This window comes from Medicago truncatula, chromosome 4 (genome assembly GCF_003473485.1).
Source record: "Medicago truncatula cultivar Jemalong A17 chromosome 4, MtrunA17r5.0-ANR, whole genome shotgun sequence".
Taxonomy (NCBI): Eukaryota; Viridiplantae; Streptophyta; class Magnoliopsida; order Fabales; family Fabaceae; genus Medicago; species Medicago truncatula.
This window is the reverse complement of record NC_053045.1, coordinates 25,839,122-25,866,214: the sequence shown is the minus strand read 5'-3', so window position 1 is coordinate 25,866,214 and position 27,093 is coordinate 25,839,122. Positions and strand designations below refer to the sequence as shown.

Here is a 27,093-nt window from a genome sequence, read left to right as displayed (position 1 = left end):
GAAAGAGGCAGGACCATTTTCGTGAGATGGTCAAAATGCGAGGACCAACAGTATAATTAAGCCTTAATTTAATTGTGTGTTTACTATTTTACATTACCTAATCTCAAATACATCAAGTGAGATTCTTTCAATTCAGTTCTCTCATAATCAAAGTTGAAAGTAAGGTTCAAACATTTGATTCATATATTTGTATTCATTAGTTGTTAGTGTGATTTATTGTTAATATGTTTTATTTGTGTTAGTTTAGTTTTGCACTCTGAATTTGTGTATTGATTGTTGAATTGTATATGATTCAACATTAAACCTATCAATTCATATTTGAATCTTTGATTGCGTTCAATAGTCATAAACTATTTTAACTCACACTTTCGTAAAACATTTTGAAATTGAAAACGCTATGCAGTCCCTCTAGCATCCTTCCCGTAATGTCATATAGACAAATAGTAGTACTCAACAATTATTCTTTTAGTTCTCAAACCATGAACATGGGAGCACATACCAATTAGGGTTACGGTGGAAGGAAAACTATTCCGATTGCGAAGCCGGTTAGGGTTGCGGTGGTGGTGTTTGTTGCAACGCCGATTTTGCAAGTTTATTTTGTATTTTGATGCTTAGTTGAACATAATACTTTATTATGGTGGTTGAAAACCTTTATAATTTAGTCATATTTTACAATATCATATTAGTTTACAAATGTCTATAAATAATAAATTTTATTTAATTTTAATTTTAGGTAAACTCATACGAGTTCTCGAGTCGAGTTTACCTAAGCAAAATGAGTTGAGGTAAACTCTCAAGTTGTAAAACCTTTACATGATCCCATAATCCCTCTCATTCTAATATGGATTCGGTATACCTGTCAGAAGCTTCTCATTGTTATATTAAAAATTAATTAAACTGTTATACCAAGTTAACTTCAAATACATTTGTGAACCATTTTCTAGAATGTTTTCTTTTTTTAACAGAACATTTTCTAGAATCTTTGTACAGAAAGTACTCCTTTTTTTCTTTGACGGAATACTGAAGGTACTCGTAAATATCATAGAAATAGCAAAACAGAGAATTTTTTTTTTCTCTCTGGTTTTATCTGCCAAAAGCACCTGCACCAGTTGACCTGTACTATTCTTCACCTTAATGTCCCATATACGACTTGTAATTTGTCAAAGGCTATACATTTTCACACTCTACAATTATACAATTCAACTCCCTACCAAAAATACTAACTTCAAATCAAAATATATATGATATACTAAAGTCCAACCGTTTTGGTGGTTCAACACTTTAATCTACCCAATTCATCTTAACCCATCCACCCCCCACTATTAATTTTTCAAACTTTAACTAACTATAACTAATTAAAATACAATACAAAGGAATCTAACTCTTGATTGCCATCTCATCTACCTCATCCATACTCTAACCCCTTTTCTTCTTTATTTGCACACCCAAAATTTACGTGAAATGATATTTGTACAAATCTATGAAGTACGAATACGGACACGATACATACATTAACACGTCGATGCAGTTAATAATTTGAGAAAAAATCATATAATTTAATGTATCCATAATTCAAGCCTAATACGAAGAGTGTCCGTAATTCATAGGTACAACCATTTTGGTATAACTTTTGAACAATTTTTTCGCTCATACTTACACTGTATCCTTAACTAATGTCCAGAGCATTAATTAACATTTTATTTATTTATTTATTTTAACAAATAAGAAGCGAGAAAAACAATATTGTCCCAAAAATCGTTTCAAAAGGGTTGTACAAAATTTGTGTTTGAACCACCCAAATTCTTGTTTGATTGCATTTGACACCCTCTTAATAAAACCATTCCCACGTGTTAACTACCAAGCCATTGCCGACGAATAATTTGAACCACCCAAATTTGGACACATCATTGACTATAAGACTCTTGTTGAAATCATTGACAACTATAAAGAGAGAGAAGAATAGATAGAGAGTGAACGCCAACCAAATTAAGTAGCCAACCCAATAAAAAGGACACTTTTCATAAAACCATCCTTCAAAGCCTCATCAAACTCAATTTTGTCTCCATCATTCAATTTCTCATCAAATACACGTATAAAAATATCACCTAACTAACACCAAAAAATATTACATGTATAAAAAGGCTACAATAACCAACTCAAACTCAACATTCAATAACATAAAGTTTGTTCCTCATTTTAAATATGAAGTGGAACAGAGGCCACGCTATAGGCCATGGCTCAACATCAACCGTCAGCCTAGCCACCGTTAGCGGCGAAATCTTTGCCGTCAAGTCATCCGAGCTATCGAGATCAGAGCCTCTACAAAGAGAGGAGAAAATTCTATCTTCTCTATGTTATCCGAATCCTCATGTGGTTTCATATAAAGGGTGTGACATTACCAAGGATAATGAGAAGTTCATGTACAATCTCTTCATGGAGTACATGCCGTTTGGCACGCTTAGCCAACACGGTGGCATGCTCGACGAGCAAGCCATCATGTGCTATACAAGGCAAGTTGTAAAGGGGTTAGAGCATTTGCATTCAAAAGGGTTGGTGCATTGTGACATCAAGGGTGCCAATATCATGATTGGTGAAGATGGGGCTAAAATTGGAGACTTTGGATGTGCTAAAAGTGTAAATGAAGCCGCGGCGCCAATCCGCGGAACACCGGTGTTCATGGCACCAGAAGTGGCACGTGGAGAAGAACAAGAGTTTTCTAGTGATATTTGGTCACTTGGTTGCACTATAATTGAAATGGCAACTGGTTCTTCACCATGGCCTAATGTAGATGACCCTATTTCAACACTTTATCATATAGCATATTCCAATGATGTTCCTCAAATTCCATGTTTTCTATCAAATCAAGCAAAAGACTTTTTAGGGAAATGTTTAAGGAGGAATCCAAAAGAGAGATTTTCAGCTAGTCAACTTTTGAAGCATCCATTTCTTGGGGAATTATTATGTTCTAATGATAAGCAAGTTTTGGAATCTAATTCAATTTCACCAACTAGTATTCTTGATCAATGCTTTTGGAGTTCTATGGAAGAATCACAAAGCCTTAGCTTTTGTAGTTTGATTCACACAACAAGTTTTGAGAATTCTTTGGTTGATGATAGGATCAAAAGGTTAGCAGGGGAACCATGTTTGGCATGGTGGCATGATGATCATGATGATGAAAATTGGATCACAATTAGAGGGAAGGAAGTTGATGGTTTTTGCAATTGTGGGTCAGAGATAGGTTCAACTAGTGATGAGTTGGTAAAAAGTAGTGTGAAAGATAGGATTAGTGGGCATTTTTGTAATGATCACACTCATATTTGTAGGGTTTCTAGTTTTGTAGGTAGTAATGTTAATTTTCAGCCAGACATTGTCAAGATGCTACTTCCATCAACATTAGATGTTTTATAATTCAATATTAAATATTCAAAATTCTATTTTTCAGCTCTTTTATTTTACTATGTGGTATGGCTATTTTGTAAATATTGAAATTCGTATTCATGTATCATTACACTTTTGTGATCGACCTTAAGCATCAAATTCTCATATGAAAAATTTGATGCAAATTGATAAATGTTAATCAACAAATGATATTTGGTGTCGAAGATACACAAACTAATTAGTTGTTGGGTAATTTATGATATTCTACACATAGAAATCATGAAGGATTAATTTTTCTAACTACTTAGAACCAACCATTAAGTACATCTTAGTGCCATTAACTAAATCTTAGTGGTTGTTAATAAGTAGTTTAATAGATAATCCTTCTTAAACTATACACATAGAATATCATGTACTCATTTTCATTAACCACATCATAGAAGTGCAATATCCCTCAATTATTCACCCACCAATAAAAAACACAAGCAACCTTTCAATCCATCTATAGGGGTAGTCATTATTATTTAAGAATCAATAAAATTTCTTTAGTCAAAAAGTAAATTCAAATAAGATAAAAACAAAGGAAACATAACAAAGTGGGCATGGTTGGTCCCAATTGGTTGCATCAACACTAAATCCTCAACCCCTAACCTATTATATAGACTAGTTGATTCCAATGGACTTGAACCAAAGGGAACCAAAGTGGCCATCTTTCATAGCAATGTCTCTCCCTATCTTCTACTCCCTCCGTTTTAAAATGAGTGTCGATTTAGCAAAAAAAAAATTGTTTCAAAATGAATGTCGCTTTACATTTCCAATGCAATTTTAATTTTTTTCTTCCAACTTTACCCTCAATAAATACTCAAACTTTTCTCTCTCATACAATTTTCAATGCAACTTTAAGTTTGTCTTTTTCTTATAAAGTAATGTTATTTTAGTAAAATTGTTATGACATTTGACTATTTTATTTCATTCATTAATCTGTGTGCAATTGACTAAAACGACACTCATTTTAAAACGGAGAGAGTATTAGTGATTTTGATTTGTCTTGTATTGGTAGGTTTATATGAATAAATTTCACAAACCCACATGTTGATGTTGGTTAGAACGTAAATCATCAACTCATTAAATTGTACCAAAGATTAATTAAAGGGCCCCGGTTAAAGCATATAACGAATATGCAGCAGATATTACGTTTGGTGGGTTTTCTGCCAATCTACTACATAATTATTAGAATACAGCGCAAACAACAGGACAAGTTGAAAGGCATTGGAATCGAAGTATTTGGTCAACCCCCACTATGAATAGAATATTTGGAGGCAAAAACTAAGTCAACCAAAATATATATGAAGCTTAATCTTCTAGACCATGAGCAAAGTTGTTTCTCTGAAATCTCAGCGAAAGACTCTTTAATGAAAATTGCTTTTCTGACTTCAAAAGCTTCCTCAAATTTTCCACATTATGCAATACATTACAAATCCATTAATTTATAATAAATGCGAAAGTCAAATATATATATATATATATAAAATTCATTAAAGGTTAGTTACATCTTTGCCACAAAAAATGGCCATTATATTATATATCCAAAAAAATTACGTCGGTGTATATCGACAAAAAAACGGATTAACACCGACCAAAAAGTGTCATATTTCATCTAATAAAAATAAATTATTTAAATGTTCCAGAACATCTTCAAATTCTTTGTTTGCTTTAACCGCAGTGTCATCAAACATAATAGAATTGTCTTGATTTGTTGGTTTTTTGGTGAAACCGGTCTCTCTTTTAGCTCAATCTCCATGAGTGTACGAAAACGATCGTGATGATCTAAGAATTCATCCTCCCATGTTGTCGCCTCATTGCTCCTTTGATTTTTCAACTCCGTGGATGATGGAGGTAGTGGGCAACCATCTTTCAACGAAAGAAGGACAAAATGATTTGGGATTAAACCAAGGCAAATCATGTTGCTTTTCGGGTTAACCGGAGGCCGATCTCTAAGTTGAAAAAAAAAGTCTCTGAGACTACAATATCAAGGGTAGTCATCTCTACCACCAGCCTTGTAACAAGACGCAACGATGTGTCCCATATCCGGCAATGTCAACCATTTTACGAGAGGTGCAAAACTACTAGCATTTTTGGGAGGATACAATCCATCCAAGATGTAGTTGTAACGACGCTCGCTCGCATATATCTCGATGTATTTGTTCCAATGCTCTTTCAACTCTTTAATAAGTGCTCTCCGCAACATAACATGACTTTCTTCCGTCAAACCCACGGATTCGGGTATAGCCCTAAACCCACAATGTCCATCGCCAATAACATCCACAATTCTCTCAATATATGGTCTCATGAATTTTGGCATGTGATACATAGGACTCGAAGGATCATAATTTCTTGAAATCAAGCTAGGCTTAGGAACCGGAACCGGAGAAATGCCAATGCGAACACCTTTTGTTTTACGTTGTGAAGATTTTTTTGGTGGTGAATATTGACTTTCCGGTTGTTGAGAATCAATAGTCTCCCACGAAGATGGGATCCTACATGTCTTTTTTGGTGTAGATTTGATTTTTTCTTTGCTCTTTTGGTTGGCACCTTTCTTGGAGGTGGTGACAACATTGTGGTCTCCAGAAACTCTAACAACCACAAACCCTCTTTGATTTCTAGTTTAATTTGGAACGAAACTCTTTAGAGACGTTCTTGAATACAACTTCACTCCTTCGCGACCGAAAACAAATTTTCATTATTTTCTTCTTCACCCATATACAACTTATGCCAATGCTGGTGTATCTCATCCATTTGAATGGGCTTGTTGTGATGGATTTTCATAGCAATGAAGCATGCACAAGGTAGGCCATACGACGTCCTTTGAACCCAACCGCAAGTTTTCTTCTCGATGCACAACGTTTTCCTTGCACACTCTTCTTCCACAAAAATATAGTGCATGGCTTGTCTAGACATGTGACCCCCCAACCCATAGTACAAAGTGACATCTTTGTATCGATGTTCCCAGACCATAACACTCCTACCAAACGATGATTGTATCTCCCCAAATTGGTTTGCCAACATCTCATCTATTTTTTCCCAACAAGTACCCAAATCACCCTTGGAGGTGGACAAATATTCCTTCACCACAGCATGAGCTCCTTCAACTCTGTTCGTGGTCCTGCACCCAAGATGTAACACAAGGTATGTCCATGCCCTCACTAATTCGTCCTTAAAAGGCTTCAAAATAGTAGTTTCAATATAGTGAAGAAACTTTGAATAATCATTACAAGCATCTTGGAATTCCAATAGATTACCCGCATATAACTCTTGAGTAGGAGATTCAACCAATTTTTCCCATGCATCAAATATGGTATCAACTAACTTACTATTCTTCGCCTCGTCGACAATCTTCTTTTGCTCATCCACTACCACAACATTTTGTTTAACTTTGCAATCGGTGATGATTTTTTATCTAACATTTTTGCCAACATTGAAATAACAAAGTATTGCACTACTATCGGGGAGAACATTTGCTACGACATTCATCATACTCGTGTCCCTGTCGGCCACTACCACCTTAGGCATATCACCATTTGTTTCAAGAAGTTTAAGCAACATTTGCAAAGCCCAGGTAAAGTTATCATCCTTCTCTGATGTCATAAATGCAAAACCAACCGAATATGTCTAATAGGTTGAGGTGACTCCAACTATTTCAAACAATGACATCTTATACAAATTGGTTTTGTACGTGGAATCCATTATCAAAATAGTCGGAAAATTGGTGAGTGTAGAGGAGGAAACAAGATTCAATGTTGATACCGTGCTTTTTGTTTTACTGGTGAGTTTTGAAACTAAAATTTTCTGTTTGTTTGTGGTTTTCTCGCCTCACTTCAATCCAATGTCTAAGAGATAGAATAATACATCTTCAATTTAAATCTGATTTTGGACTTATGTATTTCTCTTTGGATAATTAGATTTCAGTAATTGTGTATAGAAAAGGTAAAGGGATGTCAATTTCAAGTGTTGTAGCATTTGTGGATTTTAGTAACTGAGTTACCTTTTTGTTTTACTGGTGAGTTATTATTTGATACCTTGCAGCAGTAATTTGCTGCAAGGTATCAAATAATAAGAGCTATAATATTGATTATCCTGTTAGCATAATGTGCTGTAGCATATAGAGCAAGTGAGTTATTATTTGATACCTTGCAATAGTTTATTCTTGAAGTATTTTGAATATAGCATAATGTGGTAATAAATTACATTCCTGGGTATTATGGATATTTGATTTCAGGTAAGCAAACTCTATTTTATGTTTCTGTTTCTAGAATCTAGTGATTTGAATTGTTAAGTGATTATATAAGTAAGTGAATTGATTGTTAAGTGATTATATAAATAAGTGATTTGATTATTTAAGTTTTTTTTTTTTTGTACAAATTATTTAAGTTGTTTTGATTGTTAGTGATTATATAAATAAGTGATTTGAGTAGTTGTATTCCATGGACAAATTTGGCTGTCGTTGCTTTTTTTCCTCCCAAAATCAGAAAACCCCTATGCCCTATTCACTCATCACCTTACCTCACCATACCATTCCACAAAAAATCTCCATTTCAAAAATCTTTTGTCAAAATCTTGGTTCCAAATAATTGTTGATCGATTGCTAGGACATTTCTACACACAATATCCATAAAAAAACAGGTATTGCAAGTTTTAACTCGTTTACATTTTATTGGTTTTGCTGTTCTTTTTTTTTTTCCGTACTGACACGAGTTTCAACGGCAGTCAACTGCCGCTGGATGTCAGCGGCTCTTAACTGGCGCCCAACACTTAGAAATTTTCATTTGGCAGTGCTCTTGCCAAATTTTTTTTTTTGGGTTGTTTATGTTGCTTTTCACCCCTGTAATATATGTTATTTCCGGTTTTCGCCCCTATAAAATTTTTAGTTTGATTTGCATCATCGGTATTTTTTTTTCCAGAATACCCCCCTCCCCAATCAAACTCAGCAAATACGTTGATGTGGCGCTGATTTGGCATTTTTTTTAATTGGCCATGTGTAAAAAAAAAATCCACATCAGATTTTTTAAAAAAAATATTTGAAAATTAATTTTAAAAATATTCAGTTTTATTTACATAAATTTTAAAAATCAAATTTTTATTTTAAAAATTCAGGAAAAATATTAAAAAAATTTCAGAAATATAAAAAAACAGAAAAATAGTCAGATTTTTACAAAAAGTTTAAAAATCAAAAGAAAAAAAGTTATTCTTTCAAAAATTTAAAAAGTCAGGAAAAAATTATAAGATTTTTAATTAATTTAAAAAATTAGAAAATACAATCAGATTTCTTTTTCAAAATTAAAAAGATTTTAAAAATTATGGAATTCAATTTTGCAAATACAAAAAAGAAAATTTTCAAAATTAAAAAATAATTATGGAAAAAATTTTATTTTAAAAATCTGTATACAAATTTAGAAAATCTGACCCTATTTAAAAAAATTCCATAATATTTTTGAAAAATTCTGACGTTTTTTTAATTTTTAATTTTTTTTTCCTGTTTTAAATTCCAGAATTTTGTAAAATCTTTTTAATTTTGAAAAAAATATGATTATATTTTCTGATTTGGAAAAAATCCGACTATTTTCCTGTTCTTTTCTATTTTGGATAAAACCTGATGTGAATTTTTTTTTACACGTGGCCAATTAAAAAATGAAAAAAAAAAAGCCAAATCAGCGCCACGTAAGCGAATTTGCTGAGTTGGATGGGGGAGGGGGGTATTCTGGAAAAAAAAAATTACGAGGATGCAAATCAAACTGAAAATTTATAAGGCCGAAAACCGGAAATGACATATATTACTGAGGTGAAAAGCACTATTAACCCAAAAAATATTATCAATATTCGTATAAGACAAAATTAACATTAGATGTGTAAATAAATAGTCTAAACATTGTCGTTGAAGATGATGAAGAGATGATGAATGAAGATGAAGAAAAAGAAACAAAATTAAGTGGTGATAGTTCACCGTAACATACAATAGATCTAAATGATTTAACGGTCCTCTTTTTAAAAAAAAATGGTTAATAGTGTTTTAACCCCTGTAATATAGGTCATTTCTGGGTTTACCCCCTGTAATTTTTTTTTTTGTATTTACCCCCCGTAAAATATTTTTTTTCAGAATACCCCCTAATAGGCCATACAAAAATTTTGGTTTTTGTATGGCCTACTAAGGGGGTATTCTGGAAAAAAAACTTTTACAGGGGGTAAATAAAAAAAAAAAAATTTACAGGGGCTAAACCTGGAAATGACCTATATTACAGGGGGTAAATCATCATTAACCCTAAAAAAAAATATTAAATGGTTAAAATTCATAAAATTAATAAGGTCTATGGTGGACTACTTTTAACGTTGTTTCACGTTAGACATTTAAGGTTAAAAAGTAACGGAGATAACCAATATAGTAAACGGCATAAGACATAAGAGACCAAATTAAAACACTTAATAGTTAAGGGACCAAAATGAGAAATTAAAATAAATTAATGGATCAGGAGATATATTAAACCAAAAAAACAAGTTACGGTTGTTATTTTCATTGTTAATAATGATTGTTACATGTGTTACTCTAAAAAGATACTCCCTCCGTCCCTTAATAAGTGACCTATTTGACCATTTCACACAGATTAAGAAAAGTGTAAAGATGAAAGAAAGAGAGTGATACTTTTATTGAGTTGCCCTTGTCATTATTTTGAAACTTTTTCACTTTTAAGTAATAATTATTTTCTTTGTTCCACTACAAACTTTAACATGGGGACCACAAAAAGTTTTTATAAGGGGTAAATCTGTCAAATTTTGCTTAGAAATCTGAGAAGATCAAGTATTGTGAGACAAATATTTTTTACAAATAGGTCACTTATTCAGGGACGGAGGGAGTAAGTTACATATGTTATTATTCTAAAGAAACAAGTTACGTTTGTTATTTTAATGATTTTACATGTGTTACTCTAAAAAGATAAGTTACATGTGTTATTATTCTAAAAGGATAAGTATATGGCTATCTTTGACAAAAAAAAAAAAAAAAGTATATGGCTATCTTCATAGGAAAAGATAACTAGTATAATAATAAAAATATACGCTTGGAAAAAATTGGAGCCAAGAATCGAAGCAGGTTACTATTTGTATAAGCTCATTAATAAGCATATTGTTAAGCTCAAAATTTGAGCTTATTAAAACATGGTATAAGCAGCTTATAAAATTAGAATAAGATATTTTTATTGATTTACTCAAACGCCCTTAAAAATGCTTATAGGAGTAGATATGTTCATATAAATTCAAAATAAGTCAATCCTAACATGGCCTTATCAGTATTAGCTTAGCTGTACACAATACTTATTTTCAACAAAGATTCATTTTCCTAGATGCTGCACTCTCTCTCTAGTCTCTTCAAACATTCATTCGCGAACTGGCAGAGTAGCATAGGGAAGGAAAATATTCATCAAGGCAGCGAACTGTCATAGTAACATAGGGAAGGAAAATAATCATCAAGGCAGATTAGATGGGAGATAAGGGTCAACATCCTTTCCATTTATAACTTTTTCTATTTGTTGCAATTTGGAGAGAGATAGACACAAAAAAATAAGTGGTGGGTCCTATCACTAAGTGGATTCCACCATCATTATTTTCTATGTGTCTATCTCTCTCCAAATTGCAACAAATGGAAAAAGTTATAAATGGAGAGGATCTTTACCCGGGAGATAACTACTCCCTCCGTCTCTTAATACTTGACACAGTTAACCTTATTACACATATCAATGCATAACTTTGAGCTTAAATATCTTGAATAATATATTAGAAAAAATTATGAAAATTTGATATTTTGAAAATACTCATCGAGACGAATCTAACAACATCTTATGATGTTATTTATCTTTGTATATTAGTTGAAAAATACGGTCAAAGTCAGTTAGGTCAAAATTAAAAATATTCCAAATGGGTCAAGTATTAAGGGACGGAGGGAGTATCATTTACTTCATCCCAACTCCGTTCAGATCTCTCCGGTGAGTTCCGTTCAACCCTACCTCGATTGTCTGGATCTATTTATTGTTTTTTTTAGTTCAATTAGAAACGAATCTTGAGTGTAGAGGAGGAAACAAGATTCAATGTTGATACTATGCTTTTTGTTTTACTGGTGAGTTTTGAAACTAAAAGTTTGTGTTTTTTTGTTTGTTTGTGGTTTTCTCGCGTAACTTCAATCCAATGTCTAAGATATAGAATAATACATCTTCAATTTGAATCTGATTTTGGACTTATGTATTTCTCTTTGGATAATTAGATTTTAGTAATTGTGTATAGAAAAGGTAAAGGGATGTCAATTTCAAGTGTTATCAGATAGCATTTGTGGATTTCAGTAACTGAGTTACCTTTTTGTTTTACTGGTGAGTTATTATTTGATACTTTGCAGTAGTAGTTTGCTGCAAGGTATCAAATAATAAGAGCTATAGTATTGATTTTCCTGTTAGCATAATGCGGTGTAGCATATAGAGGAAGTGAGTTATTATTTGATACCTTGCAGTAGTTTGTTCTTGAAGTATTTTGAATATAGCATAATGTGGTAAGAAATTACATTCCTGGGTATTATGGATATTTGATTTGAGGTAAGCAAACTCTATTTTATGTTTCAGTTTCTAGAATCTAGTGATTTGAATTATTAAGTGATTATATAAATAAGTGATTTGATTGTTAAGTGATTATATAAATAAGTGATTTGATTATTTAAGATGTTTTTTTTGTACAAATTATTTAAGCTGTTTTGATTGTTAAGTGATTATATAAATAAGTGATTTGAGTAGTTGTATTCCATGGACAGATTTGGCGAAAGGACGGAGAGAGCTGTGTCTACCATCAGAAAGGTACTTAGTTTGATTTCGTTTTGCTATTTCTATTTTCCAAAAAGGTAATTGATTTATGGTTAATTGATTTCATTTGATATAGTTGTATTTTGATTTGTTTTTGTTTTTTTATTCTGAGGAAGCGCAAATTTCACAGTATTTCCTCTTCCTCTTCGTGTTGTACTCCTGCAATGGCTCGTTCAGAGAAAGCACAAAAACGTGATGAATTGGTATGTAATTCGTTCATAGCAGCACATTATTGGTTTGATAAGCTTTAAGCTACTTAAATTAGTTTATCAAAAAACACTACTACAAGTTAGGAAAAATAAGCTATAAGCTGTGAGAAAATGACTTTTAATAAACAGGTGTTTTTTGTTCATACGAGCTTATAAGATGAAAACTATGTCATGCCAAACAGAGCCTTAGTTGCACATTAATTTATCTTGAGTTTTTTAAGAATAGGGTAATTTTTTTATTTTTTTTTTAGAGAAGAATAGGGTAATTGTGGTGAGTGAAATGTTGTTGAACATTATGATATTGTGTTGAATTGTTCTATATATTGCGTTCTAGGGTAGAAACTTTTATGACATCTGCGCTCAAAGGTCGGGGTGTTTAAGGTTTAGGTGGAATGAAGGGCTTAGGTTTTCTTCTAGGCCTCCTTTTCCTTTATATCGTTCATTCCGAGTGGAATTATGCTCTTCTCCCAACTCGCACCCAACTGAGTGTATTGATCATGGGCTAAGTATCTTTGAGGTGTTATAACTCGGTCAAGGTTCTTTGGGCCTAACCCGAGGTGTAGTGAGTATTTTACGACAGTCCAGATTGTAACCAATAATAGTAGCATATAGTATACGGGAAATTGGTTATGCTTTTTATATGGTGTCCTTTACTAAGTTTTTATCAATTTGGTCAGCAGATTTGGCGATTTGATATTCATGACCCCTTTCTATTTTGTTAGTATCACTGTTTTGATGAGCTGACAAAGCAGTGTAGTATATTAGCATTTTCTTGCAGACAGTGATGTTAGAAAAGCTGTTAGGATATAAACGAATTGTGAGGAGACCCTTCTCACTATCAAACACTACCCAGTTGGTGAGAAAGTCTAGCTTGGACACATCACTTATGCACTCACACACAAAATACATTTTATTTAATTATTTGAAAAATAAGTATTATTTAATTATTTTCTCTCTATCTTTTTCTCAATTATGTATGTGTGTCTAAAGTTTGTGACCAAACACTTAAAAGAATTGAAAAGGTATTTGAGTAATATCATTTCCATAAAATTGTGATACAAACATTAATTGAAAAAATCAGTTTACCACAATCTTTATATCAAAATGTGAAATCAATTCTAATAGCTTATGTTGGTGGATGAAAACTGAAAGTGTGTTCTACATTCTAGCTGGAATGAACTAGAAATGGTTCTAGATTCAAAAATAAAAATAAAAATTTGAGATGGTTTGGTTCGGATTAAAAAGGTTATTGAGATGGTTTACCACCCCTATATCTTTGTATCTTCGTACCTTTGCACAACTGCTTTTATGACTTTCCAATAACTTAGAGTTAAAATAATATATTGTTTTTGGAAATTTCTTTATATTGATGAGAATACAAACTAGGTTATTTCATGATCATATAGGCCGTGCAGGATTTTATGATCTCTGTGGCACAAGAGGGATGGAATATTGATCAGGACATAGTACTTCTAAAGTTGACCGTGGACGCCCATACTGGAAAAGGAAAGTTCTTGAACTTCGGTTTGAAACCATTGAATTGCAATGATGGGTGGCAAAAACTGGCAGAGCTCTTTAACAAAGGCATTAATCCCTTTGATGTGCATGTGGAAGAGTTGAAAACGGCTAAAGATGTGTGCCGTATACTTGATCTTTTGAAAGAAAATTATGAAAAGGTAAGGTTCTTTTTTATGTTTCTTTCCTTTATCTTCATGACATGACACAACCCTGATTTCTCGAATTTAGCATTAAGTTCTTGCACTGTTTTTCTTATTTGAGACAAGTAATGAATCTAGAAGATCAATCTTTTACGGTGAAAATAATTGAGACGAAGTTGTTAATAATAGATTACTGAGAGAAATAGGTAAAATAAATTTCCATCCAAGATTTAATAATTGATCCATTCTTAGTCCAGGCAAATACCATCTTGGTATGATAGAAACGAATAAGAAAAAATAAGTTTTAGCTAATGTAATGAAGAGATAAATTTAATAATTGATCCATTCTTAGTCTAGGCAAATACCATCTTGGTATGATAGAAACGAATAAGAAAAAATAAATTTTAGCTAATGTAATGAAGAGATTTTTTTTTTCGATAAGGCCAAGAGAAAGGTTGGGTATCCGGGAGAATCAGAAGCATCCCAACTAGGTTGACACCCAACAAATTCCCCCATCCTCTACCTCCTTTTCAATACGTAAATTTTATTAAAAAAAGGAAAAAAAATAATTACAAAGAGGGGGGACTATGCCAATACCCTCGAAAGAAACATAAATATATACAGAAAACTAGGGACAGAAGTAAATAACCCATTCCTAACCCTAGCAAAATCTTCCCCCAAAGATGGAGGCAACAAAATGAATCACACCGTGTCATGAAACAACAAATTTCACCAGAACCACACCGTGTCATGAAGAGATAAATTGTAGTTCCAAATACTCCATATGTTTTATTTATTTCAAAAACACATATGTACGGAATAAAGACATTCATTATAAGTTTTATTCTATCACGTTAAAAAATTAAGCTGGGCAGTTGGGATTTGGAGCCACTACTGAGTAATTTGTTTAAGACGTCGCCAAAGCTGAGTATCCCGGTGTTTCTCCTCACGGAAGGTGGGCATCAGAGTAGTAGGCATAGGAGTATAAGCCCTACAAGAACCTCTAGTGCGCAATCTCCACCGTTTAATAATTTGACTTTTGTCCATGGGTCAGGATCAATATTGTCTACTCCTGGTGGTGCTTCTAGTGTATCGTATACCTATTCTCCTTTTGTCAATGTGTCAAGATCAGTATGTTCTAATCCTGATGGTGCTGCTACTTTTCCGTATATAGTTTATACCGGTTATCCTTTTTTCCAGATGCCAGGATCAATGTTTGCCACTCCTCATGTTGCTCCTCTTGCTGTTGATCGCCAATTTTGTTCCGAAATTTTGAAGGAAGCAAAAGCAATAAGTAATCAATTTGTCTCTGCCATTGCTAACTATATTACTCCTGAAGACATGCATCAATTGGTGTTTGGTACTGCAAAACGCTGGAAGGAATTTGCGAAACAATTGGAAGGTTTTTTTTTTTTTTTAGAGAAGGTATTGTTTCTTATAATTCTAAATATGATTTTTAAGGGTATTTTTTCTAATTAGTTCTGTTTTGTATTTTTTGCTTTTTGTTGATGACTATAGCTAAGTATGTCTATGGTCGGACTTAAAGCTGCAGATGAAGGTGTGGAGGCTGTTGGAATGTGCAATTTAGTTTTAAGTTGTGATTTTGTTTTAAATTTACAAAAGACATTTTATGTTCCAAGTTTTTTTAAAAATTTAATTTTTGTTTCAAAACTTGTATCTTTGTATTTAAAATTTAAAACAAAATCATAACTTGGAACATAAAATGTCTTTTCTAAATTTAAAACAAAATCACAACTTAAAACTAAATTGCATATTCCAACAACCTCCACACCTTCATCTGCAGCTCTAAGTCTGACTATAGACATACTTAGCTATAGTCATCAACAAAAAGCAAAAAACACAAAACAGAACAAAGTAGAAAAAATACCCTTAAAAATCATATTTAGAATTATATGAAACAATACTTTCTACAAAAAAAAAACAATACCTTCCAATTGTTTCGCAAATTCCTTCCTGCCTTTTGCAGTACCAAATACCGATTGATGCATATCTTCAGGAGTAATATAGTTAGCAATGGCAGAGACGGATTGATTACTTATTGCTTTTGTTTTCTTCAAAATTTCGGAACAAACCTGGCGATCAATAGCAAGAGGAGCAACAGGAGGAGTGGCAAACATTGATCCTGGCATCTGGAAAAAAGGATAACTGGTATAACCTGTATACGGAAAAGTAGCAGCACCATCAGGAGTAGAACATACTAATCTTGACACATGGACAAAAGGAGAATAGGTATGCGATACACTAAAAGCACCACCAGGAGTAGACAATACTGTTCCTGACCCATGGACAAAAGTCAAATTATTAAACGGTGGAGATTGTGCACTAGAGGTTCTTGTAGGGCTTATACTCCTATGCCTACTACTCTGATGCTCACCTTCCGTGAGGAGAAACATCGGGATACTTAGCTTTGGCGACGTCTTAAACAAATTACTCAGTAGTGACTCTAAATCACAACTTCCCAGCTTAATTTTTTAACGTGATAGAATAAAGCTTATGATGAATGTCTTTATTCCGTACATATCTGAGTTTTTGAAATAAATAAAACATATGGAGTATTTGGAACTATAATTTATCTCTTCATTACATTAGCTAAAATTTATTTTTTCTTATTCGTTTCTATCATACGAAGATGGTATTTGATTTATGGGGTGTTGACTTTATGGGACCATTTCCTTCCTCTTTTGTAAACCAATACATATTGGTAGCAGTTGACTATGTGTCCAAATGGGTTGAGGCCATTGCTTCCCCCACTAATGATGCACAAGTTGTGATAAAATTGTTTAAAAAAATTATTTTTCCAAGGTTTGGAGTGCCAAGGGTTGTGATAAGCGATGGAGGGTCTCACTTCATTTCTAAACATTTTGGAAAACTTTTACAAAAGCTTGGAGTGAGGCACAAAATCGCAACATCCTATCACCCGCAAACTAGTGGACAAGTTGAGGTCTCAAATAGACAAATCAAGGCTATTCTTGAAAAAACTGTTTCAACTTCTAGGAAAGACTGGTCAAGTAAGCTTGATGATGCTCTTTGGGCCTATCGGATGGCTTACAAAACTCCCATTGGAATGACTCCTTTTAAACTAATCTATGGGAAATCTTGTCACCTTCCGGTTGAGCTTGAGCACAAGGCTTATTGGGCAATTAGAAGCCTCAACTTAGACCACAATTTAGCTGGTGAGAAAAGAAAACTTCAATTAAGTGAGCTAGAAGAACTTAAGATAGATGCCTATGAGAATGCTCGCATTTACAAGGAAAGAACAAAGAAATGGCATGACAAGAAAATCCTCAAAAAACACTTCAAAAGTGGTGACCTTGTGCTGCTCTTTAACTCTAGGCTGAAGCTCTTTCTAGGTAAATTAAGGTCACGATGGTCCGGTCCATTTCAAGTCCGCACGGTCTATCCTTATGGGGCAATTGAGATTTTTTCTTAAGAAACCGGATCATTTAAGGTTAATGGGCAAAGGCTAAAGGTTTATAATAATGGAGAAGTAAATGAAGTGGTAGCTGATTTTACACTAAGTGACCCACCTTGAGGATCTACATCCTTGTTTTTGTCAAGCTAGTGACAATAAAAGAGCGCTTCGTGGGAGGCAACTCACAAATTTAATTGCTTTATTTGTTTCCTGTTATTTCCCTTTGTTTTGTAGGTAAATGTCCGAGTATGATGAGAAAATGCAAGAAAAATTGAAGATACAAGAACCAGAAAGGTGGCACAGCCCGTGCTTAAGCTGGCACGGCCGTGCCAGGCCAGCATCCAACACACAAAAAAATCCAAATAAGGCAGGGATATGGCACGACCCGTGCCTATATTGGCACGGTCGTGCCAAGCTGACAGGCCTCCAGAGTTCACTTTTTCACTTCTTTTGGCAAATTGTGAGCTTTCTGCATCCTTTCTCCCTCTTTTCTTGTTTCTTCTTCTCTTTCATTTTTCTTATTTTAAATCATTGAGGACAATGCTTCTCCCAAGTGTGGGGGGGGCTTAATAAAGTGTCTTGAGTCGTAGTGTTTCCAAACTATCTTGAACTTTATTCTTTTGTTTTATTGTGAAAGGCATGATTAAATAGCTTGTTTTTATTGAAAAATTATGACATAAATTTTTGTTGTCTCCTCTAAATTAGTTGTTTCTTGTACATGAAAAGTGAACTCTTGTGTTTTAAGTTTTCTTGATATACCCACATCATGTTTTATTGTGAATAAATTTTCCAATGAGAAAAGCACGAGTTGCATCCCTTGAGTAATTGTATGAATAAGTATTTTAAGGAACACGTTCTGACTCTGAAGATATATTAACCCTAAAAAATTCTCAGAGTAAAAGTAGTATAAGTTAGTGTAAGGGAGTTTATAAAGCCAAAATAATTTCAAGGTTGCATCATTGAATCTAGATTAGGGAAGGGGGTAGGCCCTCCGACTTCCTACGTGAAGGTGATGTTATCTTAAGAAACTTTAAAAAGCATCATTTAATCTAGATTGGGGAAGGGGGTAGGCCCTCCGACTTTCTACGTGAAGATGATGTTTTAAGGGACATCATTGAATCTAGATTGGGGAAGGGGGTAGGCCCTCCGACTTCCTACGTGAAGGTGTTGTTTCCTTAAATAAAGTATGCTGAAAATCCATACATATGAATGGCAAAGATCAAATGATCACAAAAATTCCCATCTCTCTTATATGAAATGAAGAAAGGATTTTTCTCGGTTGGTTTAGGCTTAAGGTTAGAACCTGTTTCCTCATAATATCTATCTTATACAGGAGCAAGAAAAGGGTTGGACTACACACACACTCACTTGAAACTTGATTGTTGGGTTGAATAAGGATTATAAGAAATGCTTGAGTTTGTGATTAGTGTACGCTTGAAATAAAAGCCCCTGAGGAGACATAAGTTTTAATTAAATTGTCATGTGATAATCTTGTTTTATGCTACCATATTTATGCCTTTTGCTTGAGGACAAGCAAAGATTCAAGTGTGGGGGAGTTTGATGAGTCAATAATTATCTATTTTAATATAATATTTAGTCTCGTTTTAATTAGATTTAAGTTTATTTTATTTTAATATTATTTCCTTTTTGAACTATTTTACTTCAATTGCATATTATTATATTTCAGGAACGAATATTTGATGGATTGAGTCTTGGAGCAAAAGAAAGAGGTTTGGAGTTGATTTGGAGCAAAAATACGAAGATTCGGAGACAAAAATATGTCTCCCCTAAGTCAGAAGCTTGGCACGGTCGTGCCACCTCCCATACAACCTTTTGCTGCTTTTGCTTAGATTTTAAGCTACTCTATTTTAGTTTTACCGAAAAGCCCTTTGCTTGTGGAACATTCTAGTGATGTAATTGCTTAGATTCTAAGTCGAATGTAAACTATAAATAGAGTAGCTAGCCATCACAAATATTCATCATTTCTTGAATTCAATAAGTGACAATTGTCTTTCTAATAAAAGTTCTTTTCTTTTCCTTTACTTTCTTGTTATTTACTTTTATGCTTTTCTCCTTCTTCTCCATGTTTACGATGAACATGAGTGAGTAGACTTCTCTTGTCTTGGGATTGTTGGATAAGTCTTAATGACATAATCCTAATCAAACCAAGCTATTGACCCTAATCTTATGTAACCCTAATCTCTATTCTAAATTCACCGTTTTAACATGAATTAACCATTATCAAACTGTGGAAACGAAAGTGGAGGGTTTGATAATTGTTGATCCATCATCCCAAATATCAATTCATAAAACGAAAATGGAGCTTTGATATTCGAACAATTGAATTTAGACAAGGGTTGCAAAGGCAGCGAAATAGTCTTTGCAATCTTTGAGACATATAGTTTCGATCTTCAAGGGAACTAATAATAATCAAGTCAGCGAAATAGGCTTGGTTGCTAGAGGAACAAAAGAGAAATTGTCATTAGAAATTAGGTCTAACATAACGTTTTAGGTTTAACAGTTTGGGTTGAGAAGGACTTGTCATTAAGATGAATCAATGATCCCAAGGCTCTTATATATTATTATCTTTTCAATCGTTTGAAAACCCCAACTTTGCAACTTGATTCTCTTCTAATCATCAACTAAGGTTAATTAAATTTAACAACTCCCTGTCGGAACGATACTCTTATTTTACTACTTCGGTAAGACCGTACACTTACGGTTTTATCCCATCAGCTAGATACGGCACCATCGCATGGTTGTGAATGCCATTAAGAATAGCCAATTTCCAAGCCTTGTCTTCCCAGACGAGATATCCACGCACTTTGAACAAACACCCACATTTTCTTGATCTCGTTGCTTCATGCTTCACTTTTCTCTTCGGTACTTTGTGGTCGCCACTCCATTCACAAACCAACTCCAACATAGCATTTCTACCTTCACAAGATCTTCTAATGATAACCGTAAATCTGGCTATATTTGCTTGTCGACGAACCTTACCGAGCAATTCATCTTTATCTTTCAATGTATCTCGGGTAGAAAAGAAATGAGCCGTGTCCACTTTGTTGTCACGAAGTTTTCACACATCGGAATTGACTCTTGAAACCTCAACTTTAACGGAAGCTTCAACCTTCACGGAAGCTTCGACCTTAATGGGAGCTTCAACCTTAATGGAATCGATAACACTAGGTTTTCGATCACCCGGATCATCACCCGCATTCTCAACCATATCTATAAATAAACAACATATAATTGCTAAAATAATTAATAAACATGTATCTAATATCATATAATAACATAAACAAACAAAAACAAAAAAACAAAAAATGGTTGTAGCACTGCCAAATGAAAATTTGAAAAAAAATTTAAGTGTTGGGCGGCAGTTAACAGCCGCTGACACCCAGCGGTAGTTGACTGCCATTGGAATTCGTGTCAGTACAAAAAAAAAACAGCAAAATCAATCAAATGTAAACGAGTTAAAACTTGCAATACCTGTTTTTTGATGCATATTGTGTGTAGAAATGTGCTAGCAATTGATCAAAAATGATTTGGAACCAAGATTTTGACAAAAGATTTTTGAAATGGAGATTTTTTGTGGAATGGTATGGTGAGGTAAGGTGATGAGTGAATAGGACCTAAGGGTTTTCTGGTTTTGGGGGGAAAAAGCAATGACAGTTAACTACCAATGTTACTAGCGGCAGTTAACTGCTACCGGTTAGCCTAACGGTAGTTAACTACCGCTGGGGGCTTTTACGTAAATTTCTTGTGTCAATATGACGTTTTTGAAGTCAGAAGAGCAATTTTCTTCTTTACTTTACAAGGAGTAGACAACCTTTAGTCAAACCCTAATGGATTAGAGGGGAGTACAGTGGACTGTCCCATTGAGTTAAGATGAGCAACACATAAGTGATTTTAACACCGTATCTTTATTTATAATCTTAAAATATTAGTCATATGAATCCTCTTATTTATATAAAGCTCAAAATCAAATTTTCTCTTAGCCAACTTTTTGATTTTCGGTAAAAATGGTTCTGGTAATCGAGAGTTCGGTCGAAAAGTAAACAAAATATGATAAAAAATTGATTTAAATAATTTATCGTTTGATAGAGTTCATCAACCACTTGAGCTGAATATCTATATATATATAGCGGGCTGCTAACTTACACCTACCTAAAAACACTAAGGTGCACGTTAGCAAGCTATACCCACCTAAAATTATTAAGGTGCAAGTTAGCAACCTACACTTACTTGATTATTTACACTCATATATATGTGTGTGTGTGGGAGAGAAATTATCTTTTGAATAGAAAATAATATGGTATTTTAATGTTTTTAAATAATTTGTGTTAGAGACAAAAACTTGTTCCAAAGTTTAGAGTCTCTTTATTTTACAAGGAGTAGACACAACCTTTAGTCAAACACTAATGGGTTAAAGGGAGCACAGTGGATCGTCTAGTTGAGTTAAAGAGCAACTAAGTAGTTTGTATACCACATTATTACTTAAAATTTTAAGATATCGGGGTATAAGAGTCCTCTTAGGTATATAAAACTCAATATTCATTTATATCTTTTATGTTTGAGTTAACCCTCTGATTCTCAACGGAAAGAAACTCCGGTAATCTGGAGTTCAACTAAGAGGTAAATAAAGTTTAGGCGAGAATTGTTTCACCCATGAATTGAACCCATGTGTTCTACAAAACAATTTGACAGTTGGCGGAGTTCTTATACACTTCAAAATTCTGTTTTTACCTATAATATCTACATCTAATAGATACGTACCCGAGGGTTAGGGAGTTATATATCTTCCAGAAGACTATTTTATATGACAAAACAGTGAGCAAAACTGTCAGTTACGTTATTTTGATGTTTTAAAGTTTCTATGACAATTTGCTCTCCAAACCTACTTTTTACCCCATTCTTGATATTAAGATATGTAATTTGTTTGGTTATGAACCTATGTATTTGGTTTAAGTAATTTATGACAAACATTTGTGCATGCTTTGTTTACATAATTTGTTCGTTTAATTTTTTTTTTTTGGTTGTTGAAGTGTATATTGTTGACATTCACATATCACAGGTTCTGATACACAGAGAACATTTGCAGTGCTCAAATTTTCTACACATTCGAGAGATACGTCCTGAACATTTCGGTTAGTATCTCCCGGACATTGGATTGAAATCTTTTTTTTCTTCTTCCTGGAGTTCCGTCCCAAACCCGTTTCCCGAAAGTAGGTTTAGAGAGCAAAGAAAGTGATTTGGAAACTTAATTTGAAGCACGAAAACAACGTAATTGGCATTTTTGCTCACAGTTTGTCATAGAAAACAATCATCTGAAAGATAACTCTATAACCCTTCAAAAGATAACACTCTAACCATCTTGAAGGTTTCTCTCAGACATATATTTTTTTTTTAATAGATAGACGAAATGACAAAGCCATTATAAACTCACATACATAAGTGGAAGTACCGGGGTTCGAACCCTGATCATGGCATTCGGCCTAACAATTTTGGCATTTTTGTCAGTTGAGCTAGAACTTGTGGATTCTCTCAGACATATATAATAGAGAAAAAAATGAAATTTTGGAGGGCCTAAAAAATATCGAGGGGTCTAAAAAGAAATTCTCAGTCCGTAGAGCTTGTCACACACTCACACCCTCTTCCCCTTCCTACCCATCATCAAAGGCTCAAAATTTGGGCGGGACAGAGTATATATAGTAGTATATTTCAATTACCCTTTGAAGAAGAAGAAGACTGCGATGTCGAACTACGAATACCCACGTCTTGGTCGATCAGAAATAATCCTAACCCTCTCCCAATTCGAAATCGAAACCGTCGCCGATCACCAAATCTCCAACCCTAGACCCAACTTCATTCTACATCTCTACAACCGCATCCTCAACCACCTTGATTTTCTACTTGATGAAGACAATCATCAACTTGATTTCAATGCAGTTGAGCATCTCGAAAATCCTGATCTTCACGTTGGATCGGTTCCTGTTATCAAGGTGTATAATAAGATCAAGGAAATGCTTAATACTCTTGAATGTCCTAAGAAATACACGTTTAACTTGGCTGATCTTGTTAAGCCTGATCCTCATCGTACCGAGTTCTTTCTCGGTGCTCTTCTCAATTTCTGTCTGGACAGGTTCGTTATTATGAATGTTTCACAAAGGTCTATGAAACTGTCGAATTTTACTCGTATTAGTACGAGAATATGTTAGAGACTAAACTGATAGTAAGTGGTTAAATATAAATACCGAATTGATAGTGAGTTGCTAAATTATAAGGATTTGATTGATAGTAAGTGGTTAATATAGAGATCAATTTGACGGTTATATAGAGTCGGAAATATTTATAGTCTGAGGGAACTATTTGAGAGCCCCTTACGAAGGGGACACTCACTAGTTTACACTATGTCCAATAAGAATTGAGAATTCGACGCGTTAATTTTAAAAATGTTTACAATTCATGCTTAAATGGGAATATGATAGATTCTTATTGGATGGCGGTGCTGTTAAACTATTTCTATTGTTGATCAATCATACCTACCAGGTATTTTAAGAAATCAGATTGCTTGTGGTCAAGGATTTGCCGCATTCAACACATTTGTGGTCGTTGGATCGAGATCGGAGTCACATAGCCTATATTTCATTGTAGTTACTAAGTATTATTCTTAAGTAGAAAATTACCGAGCTCGTAATCTAAACGGTCCAATTGTGATCCAAGAACCATGTAAGTGTCGACTGTGTGAATGTCAAACATGACAGAAGGCTTTTCTGGTCTGTATTTTAAAGTCAAGCACATGATTTACTGTTTACATCAAATTCTTTTAAATATCAGAGCTGGGAGAATGAATTCCATAGAAAAATATGTAGATGAATTCAACGCCTTGGAACAGAAGATAGTGGAGATTAAGGAGAATAAGATTACGCAGGTTTATAACATTGAATGTTTTTTCTTCCAATTTTTAATTGCATGTTTCATTGATTGATTTTCATTCGGTTATAGTTGAAACTGGCGATTGCTGAATCCTTTGAAGCGAGAGAAAGGGAGATGCCATTTGTTCAGGAGGTGGATGCAAAAGTTAAAGAGCTGCGTCAAACTATTCCAAACCTGAACAACAAACAGATGTCGTTGACGACTAATTTAAAGAAGTTGAAGGAGGAGAATGTGGAAATGGATGAAAAGGTGAGCTTTTTGTCTGATACATTGTTCATTTTTGTTTTGTAACAATCAGCAATAAAAGCTTAATTTGATTAGGTCATAATTATACTAATTCATGTGCTGGTACTTGGTTATAGATTATTTTACTCGTCGACGGTTCTAACTTTTATTTTCTTCTCGATGCCCCAGATTTCTGATGCTGAATATAGACTGATCCAAAATGTTCAAGAGAATGCAAATTTACGTTCGAAAATTGCTCAATCACCTGATAAAGTACATGTATTTTCATTTGATTCTTCAATAATTAGAATAAGCTTATGATAAAAAACATTCATGTTGGTTATTAGCCAATTCTATTTGTTTCAAAAAAATAAAAGCCTATCCAAAACATTGGTACTTTGAAATAATCGCTCTTTTCCTAATCAGCGTGCACTCAATTGATGATCCTTTTTTGCAATTGTGAATTGAAAAGATAATAAATTGAAAGCAAGTAGATGCTAGAGAGACAAATTTATTTTAACCATACATATTTTATCAATGTTAAGATGAACAAAAACTGCATGCTTGTTTTAGATGTTCGTGCTGTGGCTTTCCTTGTCTTGCATAAAGAGGGCTTTAGAGGAAAAGAAATTAGCTCGAGACGTGGCAAGAAATTCTGAAAGATTAGCCATGCACAATTTCCACGAGAAGACTGCCCTCGTTGAAGTATTTTCCAAGGTATTTGATCACAGGATGGTACTCCCTCCATTTCAAAATATGGTGTTTTTAGAATTTTTGTCCTAGGTAATATATATCAGTTTATCAATTCCTTTTCAGGTATACAAAAAAATGTCAAAGCACAACAAACAAGTGCAGGCTATGCAAGAACAGGTATTCCCTGTCTTCTGGTTATTTCTCGGTATATCGGAGAAGGAAAAAAATATTATTTTTGTATGTCTTAGAGATGTGAGATGGTTAACTATGGTTTGGGTGCTTTTTATTACTTCAAAGATAGTTATTGTGCAAAGGCTCTTGTTTGATTTATTTGGCTCTTCCTATAGGCCAATTCTGCTAAATCAATTGAAAAGGATCACAGAGCATTAAAAGCTAAGGTTGGTGATGAAGACGTACCGGAGAAGTCACTTGAGGCCAAATAGGTTGAAACGCAAAGTAAAGGTAGGTTCTTGTGCAAGCAAGCAATGTTGGTACTCCATTTCCAAACGAATGCCGTGTATGCTCGAGTAATGTATTATCATTATTATTTTTCTTCTTTTTATTATTGTTATACATTGTCTAAAAGAAAATCTATTTGCTCTCCGAAGTAGAACATATGTTATTTTACGATTTATATGAGAAATCTTCAATGCTATATAATCGACAGGTGGATGCCGCAAATAGTAGAATTACCTCAGAAAAAGAATCTGCAACAGCTAAATTGGATCAGTTAGATAGTAAAGGGACCGAGTTAGTCGAAGAGGTACGTGGCTATTTATCTTCTTATGGAAGCCTGTGTGATCGAATATCATGCTTCACTTCAAAACTTCATATTGCAGCCATACCTCATGTGAGGAAAATGAAAATTAAAACTGAAATTCAAAGTTGCTCTATGTTAGTTGCAAGCTGCAACTTTCCCATAGATTTTACCGTTTTTTTTACTGTTTCTCATGTCAGATCGAACCTTGTTCTCCAGACTGCCATGTAGAATGTCAGTTGAGGGATTGTTTTTGCATTACTTATTGTGATAGTGAATGACAAATAAATGAATTATTATGCTTGCATTGCTGCAGTTTCATAAGGATGCTAACTCGTTCGCACGTGTGATTGAATCCTGGCGAAAGAGTTCGACCATTAAAAGAGCTAGATTTGACAATTTGGATTCTGTTTAATTACGGACTAGACTTGCGCCGCAATGTATAACACGCTATCATCAAAACCTTGGTAGTTTATTTTCCTTTGTTAAGACATAGATGTAATTGTGTAAAGTTGTATATATATAGCTGTTATGCTTGTAAGATTTTCAAATTATTGTATATATCTGTTATTTTCCGTTGTGAAGACCTATTTGGGATATTTTTCTTGCTTAAATTACCAGTGTTGATGCTTTAGGCTGCAGCATATTTCGTTATATTTTTCTTGTTTCTTGTTTTCACTTTTACTTGGTGAAAAAATAAACCATTTCGAGTGATTTTTTTTTTTTTTAATTAAGAAGATATATTCGTTCAAATTGATAAAATACATCGAAAACAACACAAACATTGATTTGTTTATAAAATAATTTGATATATCGTTAGAATACATATCAAAAGTGCTAATGTATATTAATATAAGGGACTCCTCTAGTACTATTCAACGGCATTATCTATTATAGAAAAAGTTTTCACATTTGA

General features: G+C 33.7%; 3 protein-coding genes across 4 annotated transcripts; all 3 read left to right on the top strand.

Annotated features, from left to right (window-relative positions):
- Positions 1–1,986: 1,986 nt before the first annotated feature.
- LOC11444048 (mitogen-activated protein kinase kinase kinase 18) lies at positions 1,987–3,455 on the top strand. Its single transcript, XM_003605919.3, has one exon. The coding sequence runs from the start codon at positions 2,203–2,205 to the stop codon at positions 3,406–3,408; it is 1,206 nt and encodes a 401-aa protein (XP_003605967.1). The 5' UTR covers positions 1,987–2,202; the 3' UTR covers positions 3,409–3,455.
- An 8,760-nt stretch (positions 3,456–12,215) lies between these two features.
- On the top strand, positions 12,216–18,144 carry LOC112421209 (uncharacterized). 2 transcript variants are annotated; one of them, XM_039832735.1, is made up of 3 exons: positions 12,216–12,466; positions 13,888–14,148; positions 17,798–18,144. In XM_039832735.1, exons 1-3 carry the CDS (start codon positions 12,428–12,430, stop codon positions 17,813–17,815), a joined length of 318 nt encoding a protein of 105 aa, XP_039688669.1. In that variant the 5' UTR covers positions 12,216–12,427; the 3' UTR covers positions 17,816–18,144. The 2 variants fall into 2 exon arrangements, with proteins under 2 accessions (XP_039688669.1, XP_039688668.1); XM_039832734.1 differs by having other exon boundaries at positions 13,879–14,148.
- Positions 18,145–23,319: 5,175 nt separating this feature from the next.
- Positions 23,320–26,592, top strand: LOC11440925 (kinetochore protein NUF2 homolog). Its single transcript, XM_024780531.1, has 9 exons — positions 23,320–23,708; positions 24,404–24,497; positions 24,572–24,751; positions 24,917–25,006; positions 25,337–25,444; positions 25,544–25,597; positions 25,768–25,818; positions 26,088–26,183; positions 26,494–26,592. Exons 1-9 carry the CDS (start codon positions 23,320–23,322, stop codon positions 26,590–26,592), a joined length of 1,161 nt encoding a protein of 386 aa, XP_024636299.1.
- The last annotated feature ends 501 nt before the right edge of the window (positions 26,593–27,093 follow it).

What these genes read in the sequence shown, in the direction of transcription:
- LOC11444048 (XM_003605919.3), top strand. Translation starts at nt 2,203, where the DNA reads ATGAAGTGGAACAGAGGCCACGCTATAGGCCATGGCTCAACATCAACC.
- LOC11440925 (XM_024780531.1), top strand. Translation starts at nt 23,320, where the DNA reads ATGTCGAACTACGAATACCCACGTCTTGGTCGATCAGAAATAATCCTA. An exon ending in ATGTGGAAATGGATGAAAAG is followed by an intron (nt 24,752 to 24,916) that starts GTGAGCTTTTTG and finishes TCGATGCCCCAG; the next exon opens with ATTTCTGATGCTGAATATAG. An exon ending in TGCAGGCTATGCAAGAACAG is followed by an intron (nt 25,598 to 25,767) that starts GTATTCCCTGTC and finishes CTCTTCCTATAG; the next exon opens with GCCAATTCTGCTAAATCAAT.
- LOC112421209 (XM_039832734.1), top strand. Translation starts at nt 12,428, where the DNA reads ATGGCTCGTTCAGAGAAAGCACAAAAACGTGATGAATTG. An exon ending in CACAAAAACGTGATGAATTG is followed by an intron (nt 12,467 to 13,878) that starts GTATGTAATTCG and finishes ATGATCATATAG; the next exon opens with GCCGTGCAGGATTTTATGAT.